At 34.0% G+C, this 24,095-nt stretch overlaps 1 protein-coding gene across 1 annotated transcript; it reads left to right on the top strand.

Moving 5' to 3' along the window:
* The first annotated feature begins 2,490 nt into the window (after positions 1-2,490).
* Positions 2,491-18,351, top strand: LOC149901533 (uncharacterized). The gene is made up of 3 exons (XM_090111235.1): positions 2,491-3,267; positions 16,477-16,707; positions 17,347-18,351. The coding sequence occupies exons 1-3, from the start codon at positions 2,506-2,508 to the stop codon at positions 17,527-17,529; spliced, it is 1,176 nt and encodes a 391-aa protein (XP_089967361.1). The 5' UTR covers positions 2,491-2,505; the 3' UTR covers positions 17,530-18,351.
* Positions 18,352-24,095: the final 5,744 nt, after the last annotated feature.

Genomic DNA, 24,095 nt, shown 5'->3' with positions numbered 1-24,095 from the left:
GATATAGAAAATAATTAATTCATTTATCTTTTCTAATTTTAATACTTAATGAGAGAGTAAACATTCTCTGAAAAATAAATAGAAACTAAATTCACAGCAAAATACATACTACATATTATAAAATTAACCTTTTCAAGGCAGGTTATTTATAATATTAGTAGGGATTTGAACAAAAGCTTGAAGCATACCAGTGTTTAAAAATGTTTGCTATTTACAGATGCAAGGATGATCAAAGAAAAATCGTACTTTGGTATAACTACTACCTAGTAATTGAGTTTCTTATTAATTTTAAAACATTGCTTCGTAATCCACACTTAAATCTAGTAAGAGGGTCATTTTATTATCATCACATATAAAAAGAAAGAAACACATAGAAAGTATTTTCTGAGATTGTCGCGTTCAAACAAACAAACCTATATTGTTGCTATAGAGCTATCAATAGCCTCGAAAACCTTCCACGTGTGCAAAATATAATATTCAGATAAATACATATCTACTGATAAACTTAACAATACCCCATACAATAAGCCACTAGAACTGTATACAATGCGACATAACTCGACCTCTGTTCAATTCAAGCATTTAGTAATAAAGAAGTGTTCACAATAACTCAAATTTACTATTTAAAATTGCAAGTTGAAGAACTCCATGTATCATCATCAGCCAATATATGTACATAACTAGCTACGCCCCGCGGTTTCACCCACGTGAATCCGCTCCTGTTGGTCTTTTGCGTAATGATATATGTAATAATAATATGTATATATACATATAAACGTCTATAGCCTTCAATAAATGGGCTATATAACCCCGAAAGAATTTTTCAAATCGGATAAGTAGTTCCTGAGATTAGCGCGTTCAAACAAACAAACTCTTCAGCTTTATAATATTAGTAAAGATATGTTGGGTTGGGAACATAGCAGATTAGCAGCTGCTGTAGAGGTAGATGAGATTCTTCGACATTTTGGTTTCCTCGCGATGTTTTGATGTGACAACGTCTTATAATTCGATAGCGCCGGCTGCACGCACGAAAAACATGACTCATGCGGCGTTACCTCGCTCTGAGGCGTTCCATGTAAGGCTTGAAGTGCAAGCGAGAGCGCGGAACGAGCGACAAAGAAGCACAATCGGACGTTGTCACGTTCAACTATCGTCAGTAAACCGACTTTACAGACAACCAATTTTTTTTTCATCGTTTCGACACGAAATTGGGTAAAACCACACGTAAAATTGCTTTTGTCCTATGGACCTGAAAATTCAATTGAGGGAAACTTTTAGTTTTTAAGCCATGAATTTTTGAAAATTGGAAATTTACTTTAGAAAGTTAATATATTTTTTTTATGTCTATCTGTTTTTTTTGCTTCATAGTTCCTTCAACAAAACAACATGCAAATATGCTTCTTGTCATCTTTGACATCTGCAACAGTAGGAAGGATTGTGAGAGGACTTTCAATGAAAGATAGCTCATGTTAATAGGAATGATTATTGCAAAAGTAGAAAATAAAATATTTTTGGGAATTAAATAGTGAAACTTACTTCTAGAAGATTGCATTGACGAATGAAACATATAAAACAAACTCTTCAGCTTTAAAATATTTACTAGATTTCCGCCCTCGGCTTCGCCCGCGTTTTCAAAGGAAAACCCGCATAGTTCCCGTTCCCGTGGGATTTCCGGGATAAAACCTATCCTATGTGTTAATCCAAGTTACCCTCTATATGTGTGCTAAATTTCATTGTAATCGGTTCAGTAGTTTTTACGTGAAAGAGTAACAAACATCCATACAAACTTTCGCATTTATAATATAAGTAGGATAGTAGGATAGATTCATGTAAATTTTATTTCGATAAGTAGATAGAGATGTGTGTTCTTGCTTATTTTAGACGAAGAGGTGTCTTTATTCTGAATTGTGACATTGGGTAATGCGTTTATCAAAATAATGATAGTTTGCTTGGGAACTAAGTATGTTGTTGATTGAAAAACAATAAAGTGCACATATAATGTTAGTTATTAGGTATATTTATTATGATATAGATATTAAGCACGATAGGTCGAATTCTCACTTCTATGTAGGTATAGATATGTACATAAACAAATTCTTTAAATGCTGAGTTCTAAATATCCAATAAACAATTATAGTCAATAGATGATTAATCACTTCATAAATCGTGTTCCAGTTATTTTCAATTGCTTAATAAATATTTGTATTAAATTGAGAATATATTGAGATAAAATAACTCAGACATAGTAATTAGGTATAACATTGTAACCTATTCATAACAGATTATATCCAATATAAGGGTCAAAGCATCAGTCTTAAACTGTAAAATAATTATAAAAAAAGCAAAACAATTATTCACAATACCTATTAGTAGGTACAACTTACTCATATCGACCATTATCAACAATCACAGTAGACCTCAATACGCTATGCAATCACAATCAGTGGTTAACGAAACCTAAATATTGTGCCCCTCGTCACCGCAGTCGTAAATCGAGTCTCAATCATGACGGACGCGCAGGAAACCTTACGTAATCTGTTAAACACGGAGCTAGATAACCGCGGCTACAAGCCACGAGACGTTGCTATCAAAGCTATATCTACAAACGGTGCCAATTACACCTCTCAATTATTCCTCGTTGACGTCACGTCCCCGAAAAAAGATGATCTACATCTCTTCGCTAAAGTGGCAATCATCAACGATGCTCTCAGAGACCGTATGTGCGCTGACTGGCTGTTCGACACAGAAAAGTTCACGTATACAAAGCTGGCGAAAGTGTACGAGGACTTGCAGAACAAATACAAAGTACCTGAAGAGGATAGGTTGAAATTCCCTAAATTCTACGGGGTTAGCGATGAACATGGGAAGGAGACAGTCATTATGGAGAATTTAGTGGCTTCTGGCTACAAATCCTTTAACAGATTCGATTCTATGGACTGGGAACACGCTTGCGCCGGTGTAAAGAACTTAGCTCTATTCCACGCGCTGTCGTTTGGCTACGCGAAGGAACATCCTGAAGAATTTGAGAAACAAACAGCCAATATGAAGTATATATTGGGTAAAGCTCCGGAAGATATAGAAGCTATGAAGCCTTTGTGGATGAAGCTGATCAATTCAGCACTAGCTGTGATACAGGATGATCAAAAGGAGAGAGTAGCTACATACTTATCGTCTTGTCCTGAACTATGTACATATAATATACCAAAGAGTAGAGCAGTGATATCACATGGAGATTATCGGCTTAGCAACCTGCTGTTTAAGAAAAAGGTAAGCCGTTTTCCTTAATCACTGTTACACAATATGATATCATTCGTAAAACATACTGCATGTTGTGTCTAGTTTCTCTAGAACAAAAATTTGGTAAACCCGTTCGTAATCTGTTGTTTATATTAATAAACTAGTTTGAAAATGTGTAGATCAGATCAAATTCTAGACGATCTTTCTCACTATCAATAAAATTAGATGAATTACGAGTTTTTTTTTATATTTCGTTCACGGATAGTATTAGACCTTACACATAGGAACGTGCATATATCTACATGGGTAAGCGCTTAAATCAGGCTATATAAAATAAAAACATCTTCTTGGTATTGCAAAACAATATTTGAACAAGGCAAGAAGTGAAACTGATTTTCTCAGTGAGATAAACTTAGTTTAGAAAGTTCCAACTTACAAATTATTTACAACTAGCTTCCGCCCACGAATTTGTACGTGCATCCCCGTTTTTCCCCGTTCCCGCAAGAATTTCGGGAAATCCTTTCTTAGCGGATGCCTACGTCATAACATCTACCTGTATGCCAAATTTCAGCCCGATACGTCCAGTGGTTTGGGCTGTGCGTTGATAGATCACTATATCAGTCACCTTTGAGTTTTATATATTACTAGTGGTCCGCCCCGGCTTCGCCCGTGGTACATATTTAGTATCCTATGTCCTTCTCCTGGCTCTCTGCACTCTCTCTGGCACGGGCGAAGCCGGGGCGGACCACTAGTAGACTATATCTTAAGTAACTAAAAAAATATGCATTCATTCTAAACTTGATAGATTTTAATAGCAAAAACGAGTTCTTAGATCTTACGTCTCCGAATATAATATATTGAAACATGATAAACATATCTCTTTTATCTATGAATAATAATTGTTTGTAGTTTTATATCGGCTATTAATCTATGTATATAAAACTCAAAGGTGACTGATATAGTGATCTATCAACGCACAGCCCAAACCACTGGACGTATCGGGCTGAAATTTGGCATGCAGGTAGATGTTAGGACGTAGGTATCCGCTAAGAAAGGATTTCCCGAAATTCTTGCGGGAACGGGGAAAAACGGGGATGCACGTACAAAGTCGTGGGCGAAAGCTAGTACATTATAAAAGGGAGACGTATCATCAATTTATACTTTAATAATAATGTGAGTTGTGACAATACTTTTCATACATTTCTCTTGATAATAGCATATAGGTATCTATGTATTATTTAGCTTTTAATTTCTTTAAAAAAATATCAATATCGATAAAATCGAATAATAACAAAATATAATCAATAAAGTTCACACAATTAATAAGTTTGAGTTAAAGTTAAATATAGTTGTTTACATATTTAAAGATTTTCTAAATTTAATATATGACTAATTGGCTAATAAAAATAATAAACTATTTGCAACGTTAACAAATGTAGTTAATAAACACCTTGAAATAAACATGAGCTGTTATATTCCTTATCTGGGCCAATATAAAAGCACAATAAAAGGTCATCACTATCATCCGGTGTATAATCTATACTAATATTATAAAGCTGAAGAGTTTGTTTGTTTGTTTGAACGCGCTAATCTCGGGAACTACTGGTCCGATTTGAAAAATTCTTTCGGTGTTAGATAGCCCATTTATCGAGGATGGTTATAGGCTAAAATACATATATCATCACGCTACGACCAACAGGAGTGGAGCCACGGGGGTGAAACCGCGCGGAGCAGCTAGTATCATATAATAGAATTAATAGAGTATTACCTATTGGGTATCTATTTGCCATGTATATTATCTTCATCAGCTTTGCCCCGCGGCTTCGCCCGCGTATTCAAAGAAAAATCCGCATAGTTCCCGTTCCCGTGGAATTTCCAGGATAAAACCCATTCTATGTGTTAATCCAGGCTACCCTCTTTATGTGTGTTAAATTATACATATACTACAAACAAATTACCTATAAAATATTTCTTTTTACTTAAAATAAGTTTTTGTACTGTTGATCTCTAAAAGAAGGTCAAATACGAACAATTTGAAGAATGGCCTTTGTGTTCATTCAATAGTTAGTTATGGAGACTAACAATATAATTTATTGTGTAAAATAATTACTGTCTCAGAGTTCAGGAGTGTCAGGAGTTCCACAGTGCGTTTTACGCGAAACTTTCTCCCACGAACTGTGAAGCTAGGGATTTAGTTTAAACATTGTACGTTCAACTTTGTTGTTTTATCAAGGATCTATACGATAATTTGATGTTATACAAGAGTGGTTTTAGTTTTTTTAATACTAAATATATTTTCTTTATATACTACTAAATGAAGTGACTTGATTTTCTAACAAGGATAACACTAATAAATTTTATTTCGCTCAAAAACCTGTTCAACCAGTCAAATAATCAAGGTTGATACAATTTCATAATAATATTACGTAATTTACCGAGAAACTTTCGTTGAAAGTAAATGAGAACTGAGTTTTAAAATCTTTTTTTAATCATTGAATAATTTATTTTGGTCTCTCTAACATTTATATTAGTTTCCTTAACGATGCACGGAAGACAGATATATCCTACTTACCTAATATTATAAATGCGAAAGTTTGTGAGGATGTGTATGTGTGTGTATTGTTACTCTTTCGCGCAAATACTACTGAACCGATTACAATGAAATTTAGCCCACATATTATAGAGGGTAACTTGGATTAACACATAGGGTAGGTTTTATCCCGGAAATCCCACGGGAACGGGAAATTTGCGGGTTTTTCTTTGAAAACGCGGGTGAAGCTGCGGGCGGAAAACTAGTATTTAAATAATTTATTGCAAGCGCAAATTACTTACTAAAGGTACGTATAATTACGTCATAAGCACTCGAAAAACATTGCCCTCCTTTCGTAGTCGGGTAAAAAAGCTCTAGTGTGTACCCACCCTTAAGTGAATTATTATTTTGTAATCAGTGTTAGGTAACACGCGCCACAGATTATTATAAACAATCATATCTATTGCTTTGATCTAAATTATTATTATGATATTAAAGTAATAGAATTCTCGTGTGAACTATTTTTTCTACCCCTTTTAAGTGACAAGTACTTAATTGACAGAAAAACGTTTGTCGAGTCACCTTGTGTTATTAATTATTATAATACTAGCTTTCCACCCGCGGCATCGCCCGCGCAGTCAAAGAAAAACTCGCATAGTTCCCGTTCCCGTGGGATTACCGGGATAAAACCTATCCTATGTCCTTTTTCGGGTATCAAAATATCTCTATACCAAATTTCATGCAAATTGGTTCAGTAGTTAAGGCGTGATTGAGTAACAGACAGACAGACAGAGTTACTTTCGCATTTATAAAATTAGTATGGATTAAACCAGCTTTCCTAAGTCTAAAACCTAATAAATTATATGAGAATCACTGTATCTATCTAGAAAACGGACGGACAACGCTAGCCACTTTGTTTTATACTAGCAGTCCACCCCGTCTTCGCCCGTGGTACATATTTCGCAATAAAAGGTAGCCTATGTTCTTTCTCAGGGTCTAAAGATTGTCTGTGCCAAATTTCGTCAAAATCGGTTCAGTAGTTTATGCGTAAAAACCATACATACATACATAAATACAAACCTTTCCTCTTTATAATATTAGTATAGACTATGTAAGTATGTAGGTAGTAGGTACCCAGTGATTATGTCAGTTGCCTATTTTTTATGTTAATTAAAGAGCATGTTTAAAAATCATACTTCCAATACAAATGAACCTTTAATAATATTATGTAGGTATTCATATCACATATTATCTAATCATTAGTCATGACCATAACATCAGCTTACAGCTTTATAATATTAGTATCGATAATTATTAATTAATAATGCATGATAACTATGATTTATCTTTATATAGGAGAATTCCGATATTATAAATACGTGAGTATTTCATAATCATTACGAAACAGGTGGACCGATTTTGATTAATCTTATTGTATAGTAAACGACTAATAATAAAAAATATAAAAAAGTATAATAAAAAAATATATTGCTCAAGTGGCACAATCCAGGGAGGAAACAGGGGACTACGTTTGTATGGAAAAACGGCTCTCATAATAAAACAAAAAATATCTAATGTCTTGGTGTTTTCAATAAAAAAAAACTGGTAATAAGTAGTTTACAATCAATACGCATGTTAGAAAGATTATTTTTCCGAACATTATGAAATAGTTCATTTATTTTTGTACAAAACAAACAACCAATTGCTCGGTATTAATTTGCAATCATGCATTTCGGCCATTTTAATTTCTATCTATTTATTTATGAATATTATAGACGGAAAGTGAATTAATCACATCAGCTTAAAACAATTGCCGACGCAGCGTTTTAATGTTTTAAAAATAATAACTCGTTAAACTATTAAGTTGTTTTGTACTATCAATTATTATGAAGTATCATGATATGGACCATAATATGAGTTTAAGTCATTTTTATGGAATATATTACATTTTTGCACCAAAATGGACGATGTTTGATAAAAATGTATGTCGGTTTGTATTCTTGGTAATATCCTATACTAGCTGCGCTCCGCGGTTTCACCCGCCGGCTCCGCTCCTGTTGGTCTTAGCGTAATGATATACAGTCTATAGCCTTCCTCGATAAATGGGCTATCTAACACTGAATGAATTTTTCAAATCGGACAAGTAGTTCATGAGATTAGCGCGTTCAAACAAACAAACAAACTGTTCAGCTTTATAATATTAGTATAGATTATCTGTGGTAATATTGTTTAACCATCATCCATCATAACATCACTTCATAGTTTTAAAACAAATCAATTCTCCGCACTAAATTCGTTTTGACTTTTGACCAATAAAATGAAGGCCGATTGACAAATTCTAACCTTCACGCAAAGTTGACTATAACCCCGACATATAAACCTCAACAATGAAAATAATATTTCCTATAAGAAAAAACTAACAACTGATTTTTCTGTTACGAAATTTGAGTACATTGAGAATTAAATATTCAAATAATAAAAAAACTATGTAGCTCTCTGTTAATTTTCTTGATCGAATCACTACTTCCGAAGATTACCCTCTACAAACATACGAATATATTATATCTACTAATCTACTACTATCTAACTATATCTTCATCGAGAATAGTCGGTTATCTCAATTAGTCTCCCTTTGCATAATTTAACCTCTGCGGAATCTATGTATTAAATAATAATACATATATCATCATTTATTTCTGTTCGTCATTCACAACTATGTACTTTAGCGTAAATATAACCTATTAAAGTGTGTTTGTATATACGAAGCTAGGGTTTAATATTTATTTACTATTAAACTTGGTTAGATAATATTTACCTGATAATAAAAAATCGGTCAAGTGCAAGTCGGACTCGTGACATAAGGGTTCCGCAAAAAATGGTCATCCAATCTATGAATGCGCATACCGTTGCTTAACATCTTTTTTTATTAGCGGCAGCCGGCAACATAAGTACATCAGACAACTATCTAACTTTCACGGTTAAGATAGAGCCTAGTAATATAGACGAACAGACAGACAAACATCGAAGTCTCAGTTAAGGACGCTGTCACAAATCTGCGATACTCAAATTTAGGTATCTAACGACGTAACTTTGTTCGCGGCAATATCACGCTCACGTAAACATAGCGCATTCCATTTTATAGACCATCTTCATACTTGATATTATTTTTAATTTTTGATATTATGTATTTTTATTGAAATTGATTCCAGAAGATTACTAGGAACTTTAAAAATTCATTTTGTTACTTTTATTAGTAGGTACGATCCTAATAAGTATGTTAGTATATTCAAACAACTTAAAAAAGTGTGACTATTTTACATCATTATTTCATTGAATAATAATCTATGAATTGTATACAATATCAAAGCTTTTTAAGAAATGTAGAATTATTATCATACATATGATGTTACCGGCACTGTATTAAATCCGGCATTGTATACAATTCTTAGTAAATGTATGTTATTCCGAAAAATATTCGGAATGAAATAAATTATAGGTATTCGTCACATAACACATTACCTAGGATACTCTTAAATCTGAACTTTTCCTACGTAGCAAACACATTTGCAAGTGTGGGTAGTTTTTGGGGTAGCTATTAACCAATATGAGGTCAAAACTAAAATCCAAGATGGCGCCGACGAAAATTTTACATCTTTTCGTCATGGGTGTCATTTTCAAGGTTTTGGAGTAGCTCTTAACAAATATGAGGTCAAAACTAAAATCCAAGATGGCGCCGACGAAAATTTGACTTTTTTCGTGATGGGTGTCATTTTCATGATTTTTGGGGTAGCTATTAACGAATATGAGGTTAAAACCAAAATCCAAGATGGCGCCAACGAAAATTTGACTTTTTTCGTGATGGGTGTCATTTTCATGGATTTTGGGGTAGCTATTAACAAATATGAGGTTAAAACCAAAATCCAAGATGGCGCCGACGAAAATTTGACATCTTTTCGTCATAGGTATAATTTTCTTAATAATAAAGAAGTAAACTAAAATAAAATAACAGATTTTCGTCGGCGCCATCTTGGATTTTATTTTTGACCTCATATTGGTTAATAGCTACCCCAAAAACCATGAAAATGACACCCATGACGAAAAGATGTAAAATTTTCGTCGGCGCCATCTTGGATTTTATTTTTGACCTCATATTGGTTAATAGCTACCCCAAAAACCATGAAAATGACACCCATGACGAAAAGATGTCAAATTTTCACCGGCGCCATCTTGGATTTTAGTTCTGACCTCATATTGCGTAATATCCACCCCAAAAATCATGAAAATGACACCCATCACGGAAAGATGTAAAATTTTCGTCGGCGCCATCTTGGATTTTAGTTTTGACCTCATATTAGTTAATAGCTACCCCAAAAACCATGAAAATGACACCCATGACGAAAAGATGTCAAATTTTCACCGGCGCCATCTTGGATTTTAGTTCTGACCTCATATTGCGTAATATCCACCCCAAAAACCATGAAAATGACACCCATCACGGAAAGATGTAAAATTTTCGTCGGCGCCATCTTGGATTTTATTTTTGACCTCATATTGGTTAATAGCTACCCCAAAAACCATGAAAATGACACCCATGACGAAAAGATGTAAAATTTTCGTCGGCGCCATCTTGGATTTTAGTTTTGACCTCATATTAGTTAATAGCTACCCCAAAAACCATGAAAATGACACCCATGATGAAAAGATGTAAAATTTTCGTCGGCGCCATCTTGGATTTTATTTTTGACCTCATATTGGTTAATAGCTACCCTAAAAACCATGAAAATGACACCCATGACGAAAAGATGTCAAATTTTCGTCGGCGCCATCTTGGATTTTAGTTTTGACCTCATATTAGTTCATAGCTACCCCAAAAACCATGAAAATGACACCCATGATGAAAAGATGTAAAATTTTCGTCGGCGCCATCTTGGATTTTATTTTTGACCTCATATTGGTTAATAGCTACCCCAAAAACCATGAAAATGACACCCATGACGAAAAGATGGCAAATTTTCGTCGGCGCCATTTTGGATTTAAGTTTTGTCAAATTGCTTTACCCCACCAATCCGTTCAACAAAAAAGAGGATCTCAGTCAACATAATTTTTAAAACATAATTTTAAATTACAAATAACTGGAATATGAAACTTATACAGTTTACTCTTATAAAGTATCAAATATTTCAAATCACGAAAACGACAGTATACGCACAATAATCTTTTTCTAATTCGTTTTTATTTTTGGGACGAGGAGCGATACACCCGTCCTTCCAAGAGCGCTTCTGAGCGCGGTCTGACGACCCGCGAGAGCAAAATGTATGAAGAAATCGACAAGTATTTTTAATTTAGCTTATAATTGAAATAAAATTTTGATTTAGATACAAAAAAATTATCACAATCTATAAAGGACTATATATCCCTCAATAATTTATAGGTAAGAAGATAGATTAGGCTTTTAATTTTCTTAAAAGTGTACCGGTTTAGACCCCATTTTTTTGCATTTTATGCGATCATTGTGCTGGGAAAATCGTATTTCAGTGACAATTTTGTATGACGTCGTACAATTTTTATAAGATGATCGTAGAACTGAATATATTATCTTTAAATTAAGATATTACTTTGTTCTCACGTGTAAGTGCTTTGAGTTAAAATTGTACCGTAAAATAGCGGTTTTTGTTAAAAAACTGTTATAGCACCCTTAAAACTTGAGCGATATCAAGGGACATCCGGATGGAACGAACCACGCGCACGCCGTACGGCTTACAACTCTAGCAAAAAGTGTCGTGACAACTTTGTAAGAATTTTTTCCGTCTAGCCCCCTTTCACAACGCGCGATAGCCGTTAAGGAACTTCGTTCCAATAACGTCCCATTTTACCCTTTGGGTACGGAACGTCCAAGTAATGTTTTTCTTACAACCTTCATTTATAGTCATATTGTACTATGTCTTATAAGTTATACTATAAGGAATTTTAACAACAAATTACATAGACTGTTAACATTGAAAGGTGACTCGTGCCAGATATACTTATCCAAAATGATAATACTTATTCGAAATTATCTGATTACTGGTAAATGTTATTATAAGTAAGTATATTATTAATTTAATTTTAAACAGGTGCAGATAAGATTCCGTATGTTGACTTATAGATATTTATTAAGCTAAGATATAGCTTATATCGCGGGCCTTGAGCGCGGGGACCGAATCGAGAAATTCCGTAACGATAAAACCTCACGCTCCCCACTCCGACGGGCTCGGAGGTGTGGCTTGAAGGCATGCTATGCAATAGCTTTACCGCGGCAGTCCCCGAGTGCCACACGTCTTTTTGTAATAGATAGAGTGATTCAAGAGGAAGGTTTTAGTATATAATTTATTAGGTTTTAGACAAAGCGGGCGGAAAGCTAGTATAGTATATTGTATTTTCCAACAATAGAACTAACTTTATTATAATATTTAATAGTATTAGTATAATGTAAATAATTACTGATAGAGCATAATTTTATTATCAGTTTTGTGCTAACGTGAGGTATTATCAAAATATGATTACAAGTTTATAATAATTGAAATGATTACATATAGTGATATGAGTAATGAGTATTGCTAATATTATCTTTATCTACCTAATACATAATTATATCTTTGCATACAAAAGTAAATATGTTTTACTTACTTACTTTTGCGGTGAATTGGGTGAAAATTTCTGTTTATAAAAAGTTTTTAAGCCTAATATTGTAGCGGAATCTATTAATATAACGATCAGTTCAAGTAACATAATATTATTACAACCTGTGTTTTGTTTGACAGTTGACTAGGTACTAATTTCCCGTTCCTAAAAATTAAACAGCCAGGAACTAATAATATAAGAGCCCACGACGGCCAGACTTTCCTTTCTTTCGGAAAGTTGAAAATTTCTCTGTATATGTCTCCTATACAGATAAGAACGACTAGCGATTATCAAGTCTGGGTTGTGGTTACTTTGGCAGGAAACAGGTAGTAAGGGTGTATAAAATTGTACCTAACTTTCATTATAGTTTAAAAGCTAAATTTTATATATGTTACTTGGGGACCTATAAAAAGACATTACCTTAAGAGCCAGACAGTTTTCATGGTTCTAACATCTAGCCAGACACATTTAAAAAATAACTAACCTATCATCAAATTCACATAACTACCTAAAAGCGTTGAATTTATATTTTTGGTTTTATGGCATTCAAATGCTTTATAAATATAAATTTATAAAGAATAGAAAAAATTCGATCACGAGGCGGGACTCGAACCCGCATCCTTCGCGCCATTCCGGGGCGGATGCCTGACCAACTCAGCCACTCGTGACCCGCCCGAGCAATCGAATTTATTCTATTCTTTCAGTTTTATGTGTCTGAAGGGACACACCGCGCGCCATCTATTGAGATGATTAACAACCATTTCAACCAATATGAAGCACTTTTCAGTGAATACAATATTGTAACGATGGAACACGACCTTTTTTGTTGAATTTATATTTTTGGTTTTATGGCATTCAAATGCTTTATAAATATAAATTTATAAAGAATAGAAAAAATTCGATCACGAGGCGGGACTCGAACCCGCATCCTTCGCGCCATTCCGGGGCGGATGCCTGACCAACTCAGCCACCAATTTTTTCTATTCTTTATAAATTTATATTTATAAAGCATTTGAATGCCATAAAACCAAAAATATAAATTCAACAAAAAAGGTCGTGTTCCATCGTTACAATATTGTATTCACTGAAAAGTGCTTCATATTGGTTGAAATGGTTGTTAATCATCTCAATAGATGGCGCGCGGTGTGTCCCTTCAGACACATAAAACTGAAAGAATAGAATAAATTCGATTGCTCGGGCGGGTCACGAGTGGCTGAGTTGGTCAGGCATCCGCCCCGGAATGGCGCGAAGGATGCGGGTTCGAGTCCCGCCTCGTGATCGAATTTTTTCTATTCTTTATAAATTTATATTTATAAAGCATTTGAATGCCATAAAACCAAAAATATAAATTCAACAAAAAAGGTCGTGTTCCATCGTTACAATATTGTATTCACTGAAAAGTGCTTCATATTGGTTGAAATGGTTGTTAATCATCTCAATAGATGGCGCGCGGTGTGTCCCTTCAGACACATAAAACTGAAAGAATAGAATAAATTCGATTGCTCGGGCGGGTCACGAGTGGCTGAGTTGGTCAGGCATCCGCCCCGGAATGGCGCGAAGGATGCGGGTTCGAGTCCCGCCTCGTGATCGAATTTTTTCTATTCTTTATAAATTTATATTTATAAAGCATTTGAATGCCATAAAACCAAAAATATAAATTCAACAAAAAAGGTCGTGTTCCATCGTTACAATATTGTATTCACTGAAAAGTGCTTCATATTGGTTGAAATGGTTGTTAATCATCTCAATAGATGGCGCGCGGTGTGTCCCTTCAGACACATAAAACTGAAAGAATAGAATAAATTCGATTGCTCGGGCGGGTCACGAGTGGCTGAGTTGGTCAGGCATCCGCCCCGGAATGGCGCGAAGGATGCGGGTTCGAGTCCCGCCTCGTGATCGAATTTTTTCTATTCTTTATAAATTTATACCTAAAAGCGTAACAAATATGAAATAACCCACTAAAACATTAGTTAACTATAATTATTAAAAAAATAAAAGTATAATATATAAGTAATAAAGTTATTACTTATCTTTTACGGGGGTTTATGTTGATGAAATTTCACGTATCTCGATGACACAATAAAAAAGTCATCGGGATACGTGAAATTTCATCAACATAAGTCTAAGTAAAAGATAAGTAATAACTTTATTACTTATATATTATACTTTTATTTTTTTAATAATTATAGTTAACTAATGTTTTAGTGGGTTATTTCATATTTGTTACGCTTTTAGGTAGTTATGTGAATTTGATGATAGGTTAGTTATTTTTTAAATGTGTCTGGCTAGATGTAAGAACCATGAAAACTGTCTGGCTCTTAAGGTAATGTCTTTTTATAGGTCCCCAAGTAACATATATAAAATTTAGCTTTTAAACTATAATGAAAGTTAGGTACTATTTTATACACCTTCACTACCTGTTTCCTGCCAAAGTAACCACAACCCAAACTTGATAGTCGCTGGTCGTTCTTATCTGTATAGGAGACATATACAGAGAAACTTTCAACTTTCCGAAAGAAAGGAAAGTCTGGCCGTCGTGGGCTCTTGATCTATAAGATACAATTCTATAATTAAATAATTATTTTATACAGTTTTATCGCAGACTAGTTTGTTCTAAGTTTTTAAATATTTAGACCAATCCAACAAGCTTCAAATCATTAAAAAGCATTCATCTTTTCTAAAAGTTGTTTCCCCTGTGCGTATTTTTAGCAATAACATAGCCAAGATATTTTCTATTGAAGTAATAAAAATGGAAGGCTTTATATTTTTCTAAAATATTAAAACATGTCGACGTTTATTTTTGGCAATAAACATTTTAAAATGTACCAATTCCACTATTAATCAATTATATGTACAATTAAAAAAAGAGACAGAAAAACAGTCTATAAGTCACTTTTCGATAGTGCCACTGTCTTTTTAATTTATTTTATTTAAATAATTTTCATCGTACTTAATTTGCCATATTTTATATGGAAATAAAGTTTCTAAATATTATATTTTTTCTAAGAGATAACTATGTAAAACGATATTTAAAGTATTGTGTGCAGAATAGAGGTGTGAAGCCGTTTATAATATGTATCAATTAGAATAATTGCAGCTAATAATACAAGATGAAACTTAATTACAATTGCACTTACCACAATACAACATACGTGTACATTACAGCTATATGGAGGTCAGAAACAAATACATAATTTATTATCTCATACTATATTTTGATCCTTTGACATCTTAATATATATAAATCTCGTGTCACAATGTTTGTCCTCAATGGACTCCTAAACCATTTAACCGATTATAATAAAATTCGCACACCATGTGCAGTTCGATCCAACTTGAGAGATAGGATAGTTTAAACATGTAGGTAATACGGGCGAAGCCGGGGCGGACCACTAGTATTATTATATTATGAATTTTTTGTTATTGTGCTTTCGTGTTTTGTTATTTCCTTAATTACCTATTCATTGTTCTTGTCTGTGAATACGATTTTAAAACTTTACAATGGATTTACATATATTTGAAATATTGTTTTCATTTTCATAATTATCGTAGATAGGTCATTGAGATAATATTACTATGTATGGAGGAGACACCACGAACAAAATCTGTGCGCCACTTTTTTGCTCTAACTAAGTTTTAAAAATTATTATCTAGTTAGGTACTTAACGATGAAAGTTATTCCTTTGCACTTTTCCGTATTATTTGTATTATTTGTGCAATATCGTAACACACACGAAGGCAAGTTTGATGCGTTTCACTTTAAAACCATTAAAAAATACCGCTCAACATACGTCACATGACGTATGTTGAGTGGAACATAAGTGATGTAGGCGGTGTCGTCTCCATATTAATATTATCTCAATGAGATAGGTACCATTTATCACTTTCACCATTATCGTATAAAATTGATAGCTATAATGAATTTCCAAACATAACAACTTGTCCGCACCTTAACTTATTAATATAGTAATTATTCAGCCCACTATTGTACCTAGTAACATTTTTAATTTCTATGCCACAAATCTGATTCTATATTTTTCAATTTCCAGGGTACCAAAGTGGACGCCATCTCAGTAGACTACCAGACCGTACACGCGGGTTGCCCAGCAACCGACCTCATATACTTCATCTTCATGGGTTCTGATGAAGAGTTCAGAGCCAATAATTATGAGAGACTGTTGGATTACTATTATACTACGTTGTGTGAAGCCATGGAGAGGCTGTCCGTGGATCCAGTGGAGGCTTACCCTAGAGAAATGTTTGATAGCGATATGAAAGAAGTATGTCAGAATAAAGCGCGTCACACACGGTGAAGCTATACTATAATATTTTATCTTAAGATACTGTTATATTTTATATTACAGTATCTTAACGCATCCGGTATCAGCGTTCTGACCATCATTTTTCTTTTTGTCATTGCGTACTAAGACCGCTGTATATAACAGTATCTTAAGATAAAATATTATAGTATCTTCACCGTGTGTGACGCGCTTTAATGTTAATAATTTATTTCTAGGAAGAGCTCTTTATACACACAAAGAAACCACTGAATGTTTGTTTACGTAATTTGATGATAAGATTATGGTTTAATTCTTAAATAAAAAATAGCTCAATGAATGCCTTTTAAAAATCAATTATCGGAAACGACCTAGTCGTTTTCAACAGTCAATTAGGTTTTATTTTAAAAGAAGCATTTAATCTTAATCGTGTAATAAATTAAGGACTTTTTAACGGATTTTAAACGCGATTTATTCATTATATTATTTTCCCGACGTTTCGGGAATCTAATTTAATCGTGTAAGACATGTAGAATCAGCTACATATTCTGAAGCTTATAATCATGTATGATTCAACCAGCTAGCCCATTTTAGTCTTCTCTTATTTATGGTTTGTTAAATTCTCTATTATGTTTGCCACAGACAATGCCCTACGCAGTGCTGATCGGAGCCACCATCTTACCCATGGTGACAGTGGAAGCGGAACAAGCCCCCAACATCCAAGATGATGACATCAGCAAATTCGTCTCCATGTCGCCCAACGAGCTGTTCGCGAAACGATTTAGTGGCATCGTCAATGATTGTATTCGGTGGAATGTTATCTAATTATATTGTCTTACTACATAATAATTTTCTACAAATAAGAGCGTGTACCGAGCACACGTGTTAGCATTGAAACTTCTTGGCAAGATTCCAAGATACCAAAATCGTCGCCTTACTCCATGATGTATTGCCATGATACGACCTTGAAGTTTTACTTCACTTCAAAAAGTTTAAGTGCCTACCACTCAAGATTTTATATTAGCACTTAATGAAAATTTGCTATCGACAACAAAAGGATTCACATCTAATATTAAGAGTTACTTTTACATGTAGATAATAATTAGGTACTATATTTCGCACCGTTTTTTACCAAATAAGTAGTCAGCACTACAGTTAATTTATTATTTTACAACCAATGACTGGGAATAAAATTATTTGTGTCTAAAAACGGGATATTTCTTAAATCATAATTCATTTTCGGTATATTTATACATATATTTTATAGAAACAAATTTAAATGTGCCTTATAGTAGTGATGTTGTAAGATCTATAATGAATAATGTACTCATTGAAGTTTGTTTCATTTGTATTGCAGTATATAATAATTATAGATATTTATAAGAAGTTACATTCAAACTATATTTAGTTACACAATTCCTTTTTGAAGTGAAACTTCTTTATCGGGGTTGGAAAAAAATTTAGTGTAACATTTTTCCGTTACGCGCCATCTTTTTCTTATCCCCACCTAGCGTGATTCGACGTATTTATATAGTAAATTATGTTTTAAATATAAGGTCATAAAGAAGTTTCACTTCTTACGTGTATACACTAGTACACGCACACATTTTTTATGTAAGCTTTTATTTTTAAATGTCTTACATAGTACCTAATTAAACCTATTATCCAGCTTTGTATGTAGCTTTATTGTAAAAAATAATCTTGTATAAAATAATTGAATTATAAATATTGTGAAACATACTAATAACTTTTTGTAAATACTTCTTATCATAATTGAAGAAATACTATCTAAATAAATGTTTATAAATAAATCAACTGTGTTTTAACTTTTAACTGTACACCTTTACTAATTTAAGTTATTACTTACTGCTGTGCTCTGCTGAATGACCTACCGAGTACCGACCAAGCCATAAGTAGCGTTAGGTACTATTATTTGTATACGTAGTATATTATTATTAGTCTGTGCTATTATGTATTCTGCAGTGCCATACGCAAATGGTTGCATGCTCTATTTCAAATCTTTAAGAATTTCACTCCAAATAGTGTTAAAAAAGCATTAGAAACGGGCGGACTCTCGTATTTATAATAATAACTGGCTGTTGCCCGCAGCTTTGCCTGCGTGAAAAGACAAATTTTCATGGAACAAACTTTCATGCCCTATTTTATCCCTTTGGAAGTAGATTTTTTTGTTTTTCAGTCTTTTCTAAGCGTATGCCTACATCATAGTTGCTATCTTCATGCCAAATTTCAGCCCGATCGGTCAAGTAGTTTGGGCTGTGCGTTAATAGATAATAAATAAATATTTGAGTGTGGGTTATAATTTTTTTGAAGTGAAAACTTCTTTAGCGGCGTTGAGCACTTTTTCTGTAATGAGTATAAAATCTTAAACTCGCGTCAGGACACGTGACCTGATCGTAAAAGCGTAAGACGGATACCATTCCAAAAATATATCAAACATGCTCAACGTTAATAATCAAGTTTTCACTTCAGCTGCCGGCACTCCCGGAGTGCAACCCGTCTTTTTTTTATCGTCAAAGCGGGCAAACGAGCAGGCGGGTCACCTGATGGAAAGTGATGCCCGCCGCCCATAAGCATTCGCGATGTTGGTCACCGCGAATGTGATATAAATATGCCCTTTTCTTGAAGGTTTCCCCGTCAAATCCATTTGGGAACACAAGATGGTAAATCTTTCCTCATGGTCGTTGTTCTCGGTAAAAAATGCCGAGAAAAGCGGACTGTGGTAGACCGCCATGCATCCAGTTATTCAAGGTGTGGAATTTTAATTTATGGCGAGAAGTGCGGTTGTGGATTTCTACGCCTAGTGAAAATTTAACCATAATTATTACTTCCAGCAAAATTGCTTTAGCCCTTCACATGTTTTCTAAATTCATCAATAAATATATTAGTAGAATATTTTTAAATATAAGACGTTTTAAAATATCCGTAGATTTTTTTTATTTTTGGTAAAATATATGTTATACCGTTGTTATACTCTGAATTATTGTGAACATCATGGAACTATAGAAACTTTTGGATTTTAAATGCAAACTATTCACTCGCATTTTATTCAATTTTGAAGTATTGAATTAAAAAAATCTAAAAATATGGAAAAAAAACTTGAGCGATGTCAAGGGACATCCGGATGGAACGATCAACGAAGTGTTAAGTTAGAGCTCTCTCAGACAGAGAACCACACGCACGCCGCACGTCACGGCTTACAACTCTAGCAAAAAGTGTCGTGACAACTTTTCGTAAGAATTTTTTTTCGTCTAGCCCCCTTTCACAACGCGCGATAAGGAACTTCGTACCAATAAATCATCCCTAGATTCTGTTGTGTGACAATGTGACGTAGGTATTTGAATCTTATAACTTACTAGCTGTGCCCCGCGGTTTTACCCGCAGTGCTCCCATCCTGTTATATTGTTATATTATGATATATGTTTAGCCTATAGCCTTCCACGGCAAATGGGCTATCTAACACCAAATGAATTTTGTTCCTGAGATTAGCACGTTCAAACAAACAAACCCTTCAGCTTTATAATATTATTATAGATTATATAATATCGCTCTTGTATGTATTATATTATAGCATATAGATAATATCATTATATTCACAAAAACTTAAGTACCGACTCTGTATATTTTTAGAAATAAATTTTAATAAAAACAATTGACTACTTATTTTATCAATATGAAATATCTCAGTATTTCGTTTAGGAAAACCGCGAGGCTTTCCAGTCCGTTTTTCAACTGTCGTACCTACCTAAAAAAGGTAAAAATGAATCTCCTTTCGTATGTTTTTATTTTATTATACACTAGGTATAGTATACCATACCTATATTATACAATTCTTATTCTGGCACTTATTGTTATTGTTATTGACTGGGTTGCCTGGTAGAGATCGCTGCCAGCGATAAGGCCGCCTATTGTACATTGTTATATTATATTGTTAAGTTTGTAAAATGTATTGTATACAATAAAGTTTTTTTCATTCATTCATTCACTCATTCACTAGCTTTCTGCCCGCAGTTTCACCCGCATACCTAGTCAGAGGAAAATATAGACTCTAGACAAAAACTATCCTAAGTGTCTTTCCAAATTTCATCAAAATCGTGAAAAAAAACGGACAGAGCATAAAATAATGGGTCTTTAAAAGTTAAAAAAAAAACCTTTTAAAAAATATTTCAATACTATTACATCCTTTCAATGACGTCCAATAAATATTATGTAAAATATTACATTAAAAATATTTATATATATAAATAGGTATTATACGACATTTTTGCATTTATATAATTTTTTCTACTCTTTACAACTTTTGACCGTGGCAGTGATTAACTTATGTTTTTAGGGTTCACATTTATTTTATTCCGGAGTTTTTATTTTAAGAAAATAATTTTATTTCCAAATCATTTATTTGATATAAACGAGAAAAATAAAATCGGCCAGGTTCGAGTCGGATTCTCCGAAAAAAACCTATTTTTATTTATTTATTATACTTCATTGTACAAACATGAATGGACAAAGCAGAAAAAAAGAACAAAATCACAAAAAGGCATCATTTGTACAAAAGGCGGCCTTATTGCTGAACAGCAATCTCTACCAGGCAACCTGGTAGGAAAGGAAATGTAAGAAGGTCGTGGGATAGCGCAAAATAAATGACTATAATTGCAAATACATATAACAATTATTTCCATGGTGTTGTAAATTTATGCTTTTAGAAATTTTTCCTTTATCTACTATAATTTACGTTGCCTTTTAACAAATTTCAAAACTCTTTGTTCACGGGAAGTATATCCTGTAGGTTTATGACTCGATCCCTTGCAAATGTCGAAATTTGCGGCGACATAAACCGCTATATCTTTTGGTTGCGTTGGCTTATAAGTTTGATTATTTCACAGCTTCAAGGGACCGCAGAATTGAGTATACAGTATACATTTCAGCTCGATACCTCCACGCGCTCCTGAAAAAAAGATCGTGATGATATTCTATAATTACATATAGCCTTCTATTTCTATCATTTCTAACACTGAAAGGATTTTTGAATTCGGACCAGTAATTCCTGAGATTAGCCCATTTAGGGCTGATTTTTCAATCGTTGGTTAAAACTTATTCATCGAATAATGTATTAAACTACCATTTCAAAAATGTATTCTAATTGTCCGTATTTGACAGTTTACAGGTGACATTTTAAAATGTACGTGTAATACTTTATTGGATAATATATTTACGGATAAATTTTAACCAAGGATTGAAAAATCGGCCCTTAAGCAAATAAAATATAAGTAGCGTAGGGCGCCCTGCTACAAGGTGGAGTGACGACATCCGCAGGGTTGCTGGGCAAAACTGGGGGCAACGAGCGAACGACCGGGCTCAGTGGTGTGCCATGACTGAGGCCTATGTCCAGCAGTGGACAAATGTAGGCTGATAATTATGATGATGATGATGATGAAACAAATAAAAAACTTTTCAATTAACTAGAAAATCTGGTGAAACTCATGACACCTATTACTCACCTATTGTTCTTTCTGTATTTGTACTTTTTATGTGTGTGCAATAAAGTATAAAATAAAATATAAATAAATACTTATTTTTATATTTCGTACCCTTTCAACCTTCCCTAGAGTATACCATTTCAAAACCAAAATTTTTTATCCTCTATTTCTATATTTGAGGGGATGATAATTGTAATTATAAAACCGCTTCCGTTTGAATTCCAAATTTAATTCAGGTAATTCGGTGCAATCCCGAAAACAAGACTTTTGTATTTATAACATCACTACATAGTAAAACAAAGTCGCTTTCTCTGTCCCTATGTCAGGCCCCCGTCACTCGCTCAAGGTCGCGCTATAAGCGCCTACCGCACAGTAGGTCGGTACCGACCCAAGCGGCAGTTGGTTGGCACACGCGAGACTGCGCACCCGCGTCACGTTTCCCGCGCTCGCTACCAAGATGCCCGGTTATTGCGATGTGGACGGGTGTCGGGAGTTTGGAGTACGGAGTCAAAGAAACTCACAAACCTACCAGGCTACTTTTTATCCACGAGACACATATAGCGGGTCCACGCGGGTGAAACCGAAGGAAACAACTACTATCAATAAGATTTCATTTTTTTTATTGTATAATGTAACAAATATAATTAACAATAAAAAATTAAGTGTTTCAGCAACTCTGTGTTTAATTTACGCGCTCGGTACAACCCTAAAGTTTCCGTTTGATGACGCAATCACGCGGCGTGCGCGGGAAACTCACTTCTCGGTGCGTGTTCGTAGAGTACATTTCTTACTGCAGCCGAGTTGCGACGCATTTTGTAGGTAAATATAGCGTAGGTATTTTAGCTTTTGTATGGGAGTGATGTATCTGTTACGAAGTAACTATTCTCTAATCTGTGCCTATGTCCCTATGTACCTATGCTTAAATCTTTAAAACTACGCAACGGATTTTGATGCGGTTTTTTTAATAGAACGAGTGATTCAGGAGGAAGGCTTTAGAATATATAATTAATTAGGCTTTAGACAAAGCCTAATTAATTATATATAATTAATTACATATTTCATCACTTATAATATTGTAAGTATAGTAAGTATTTATAGTTAACTAGCGGCCCGCCCCGGCTTCGCCCGTGGTACATATGAAAAATAGATGTTGGCCGATTCTCAGACTTACCCGATATGCACAGAAAATTTCATGAGAATCGATCCACCCGTTTCGGAGGAGTATGCAGACTAACATTGTGACACGAGAATTTTATATATAAGATATGTATATCTATTTTTTAATCTACTGTATTATTGAATCCTATATAGTTCTTACTTATTTATATGTTTTACGTTTATTTTATTTATATACCTACGCACCGACCCACCCACACACACCCACGCATACACATACACACACACACACACACACACACACACACGCACACACACACACACTTACTCACTCACGCACACACATCACACAGGCTGTAACTCCGACTGTCAATAGGGGTTTCTGAAAATCAGTGCTGCTAGTTGACTCAAAAGTCACTGCAGCTTTATACTGAGAAGCCCCTTTTGATAACAGACGTTGCCGCACAGTACCTGTCTAATTTTTAGGTTGTAAGTTTTTGATTGTGTAATATTTTGTTTTAGTTTTAAGTTTTTTTACCACGTTTTTGTTCTTACTTTATTTTTATTTTTTCTGTTTCTGTGTGGCTTGTATACTTTTTCGTTTGTTATCAATAAATGTTTTATTTATTTATTTATTTATTTATTTAAAAGCGGGCGAAGCCGCGGGCGGTAAGCTAGTCAGTACATATAATAATAACCTACAGAACCCTCTACTTATCCGCTAGTTTCCCGCACATGATGCGACGGAGCATATAAATCATAAGGACAAACTACACAAGC

The sequence above is a fragment of the Colias eurytheme genome, chromosome 16 (assembly GCF_061535395.1).
Source record: "Colias eurytheme isolate Ceu_HAF_F1 chromosome 16, ilColEury1 Martin Lab GWU primary, whole genome shotgun sequence".
NCBI classification, from domain to species: Eukaryota; Metazoa; Arthropoda; class Insecta; order Lepidoptera; family Pieridae; genus Colias; species Colias eurytheme.
The sequence above is the reverse complement of the archived record's forward strand: the minus strand, read 5'-3'. Positions and strand labels throughout refer to the sequence as shown.

What these genes read in the sequence shown, in the direction of transcription:
- LOC149901533 (XM_090111235.1), top strand. Translation starts at nt 2,506, where the DNA reads ATGACGGACGCGCAGGAAACCTTACGTAATCTGTTAAACACGGAGCTA. An exon ending in ACCTGCTGTTTAAGAAAAAG is followed by an intron (nt 3,268 to 16,476) that starts GTAAGCCGTTTT and finishes TTCAATTTCCAG; the next exon opens with GGTACCAAAGTGGACGCCAT. An exon ending in TTGATAGCGATATGAAAGAA is followed by an intron (nt 16,708 to 17,346) that starts GTATGTCAGAAT and finishes TGTTTGCCACAG; the next exon opens with ACAATGCCCTACGCAGTGCT.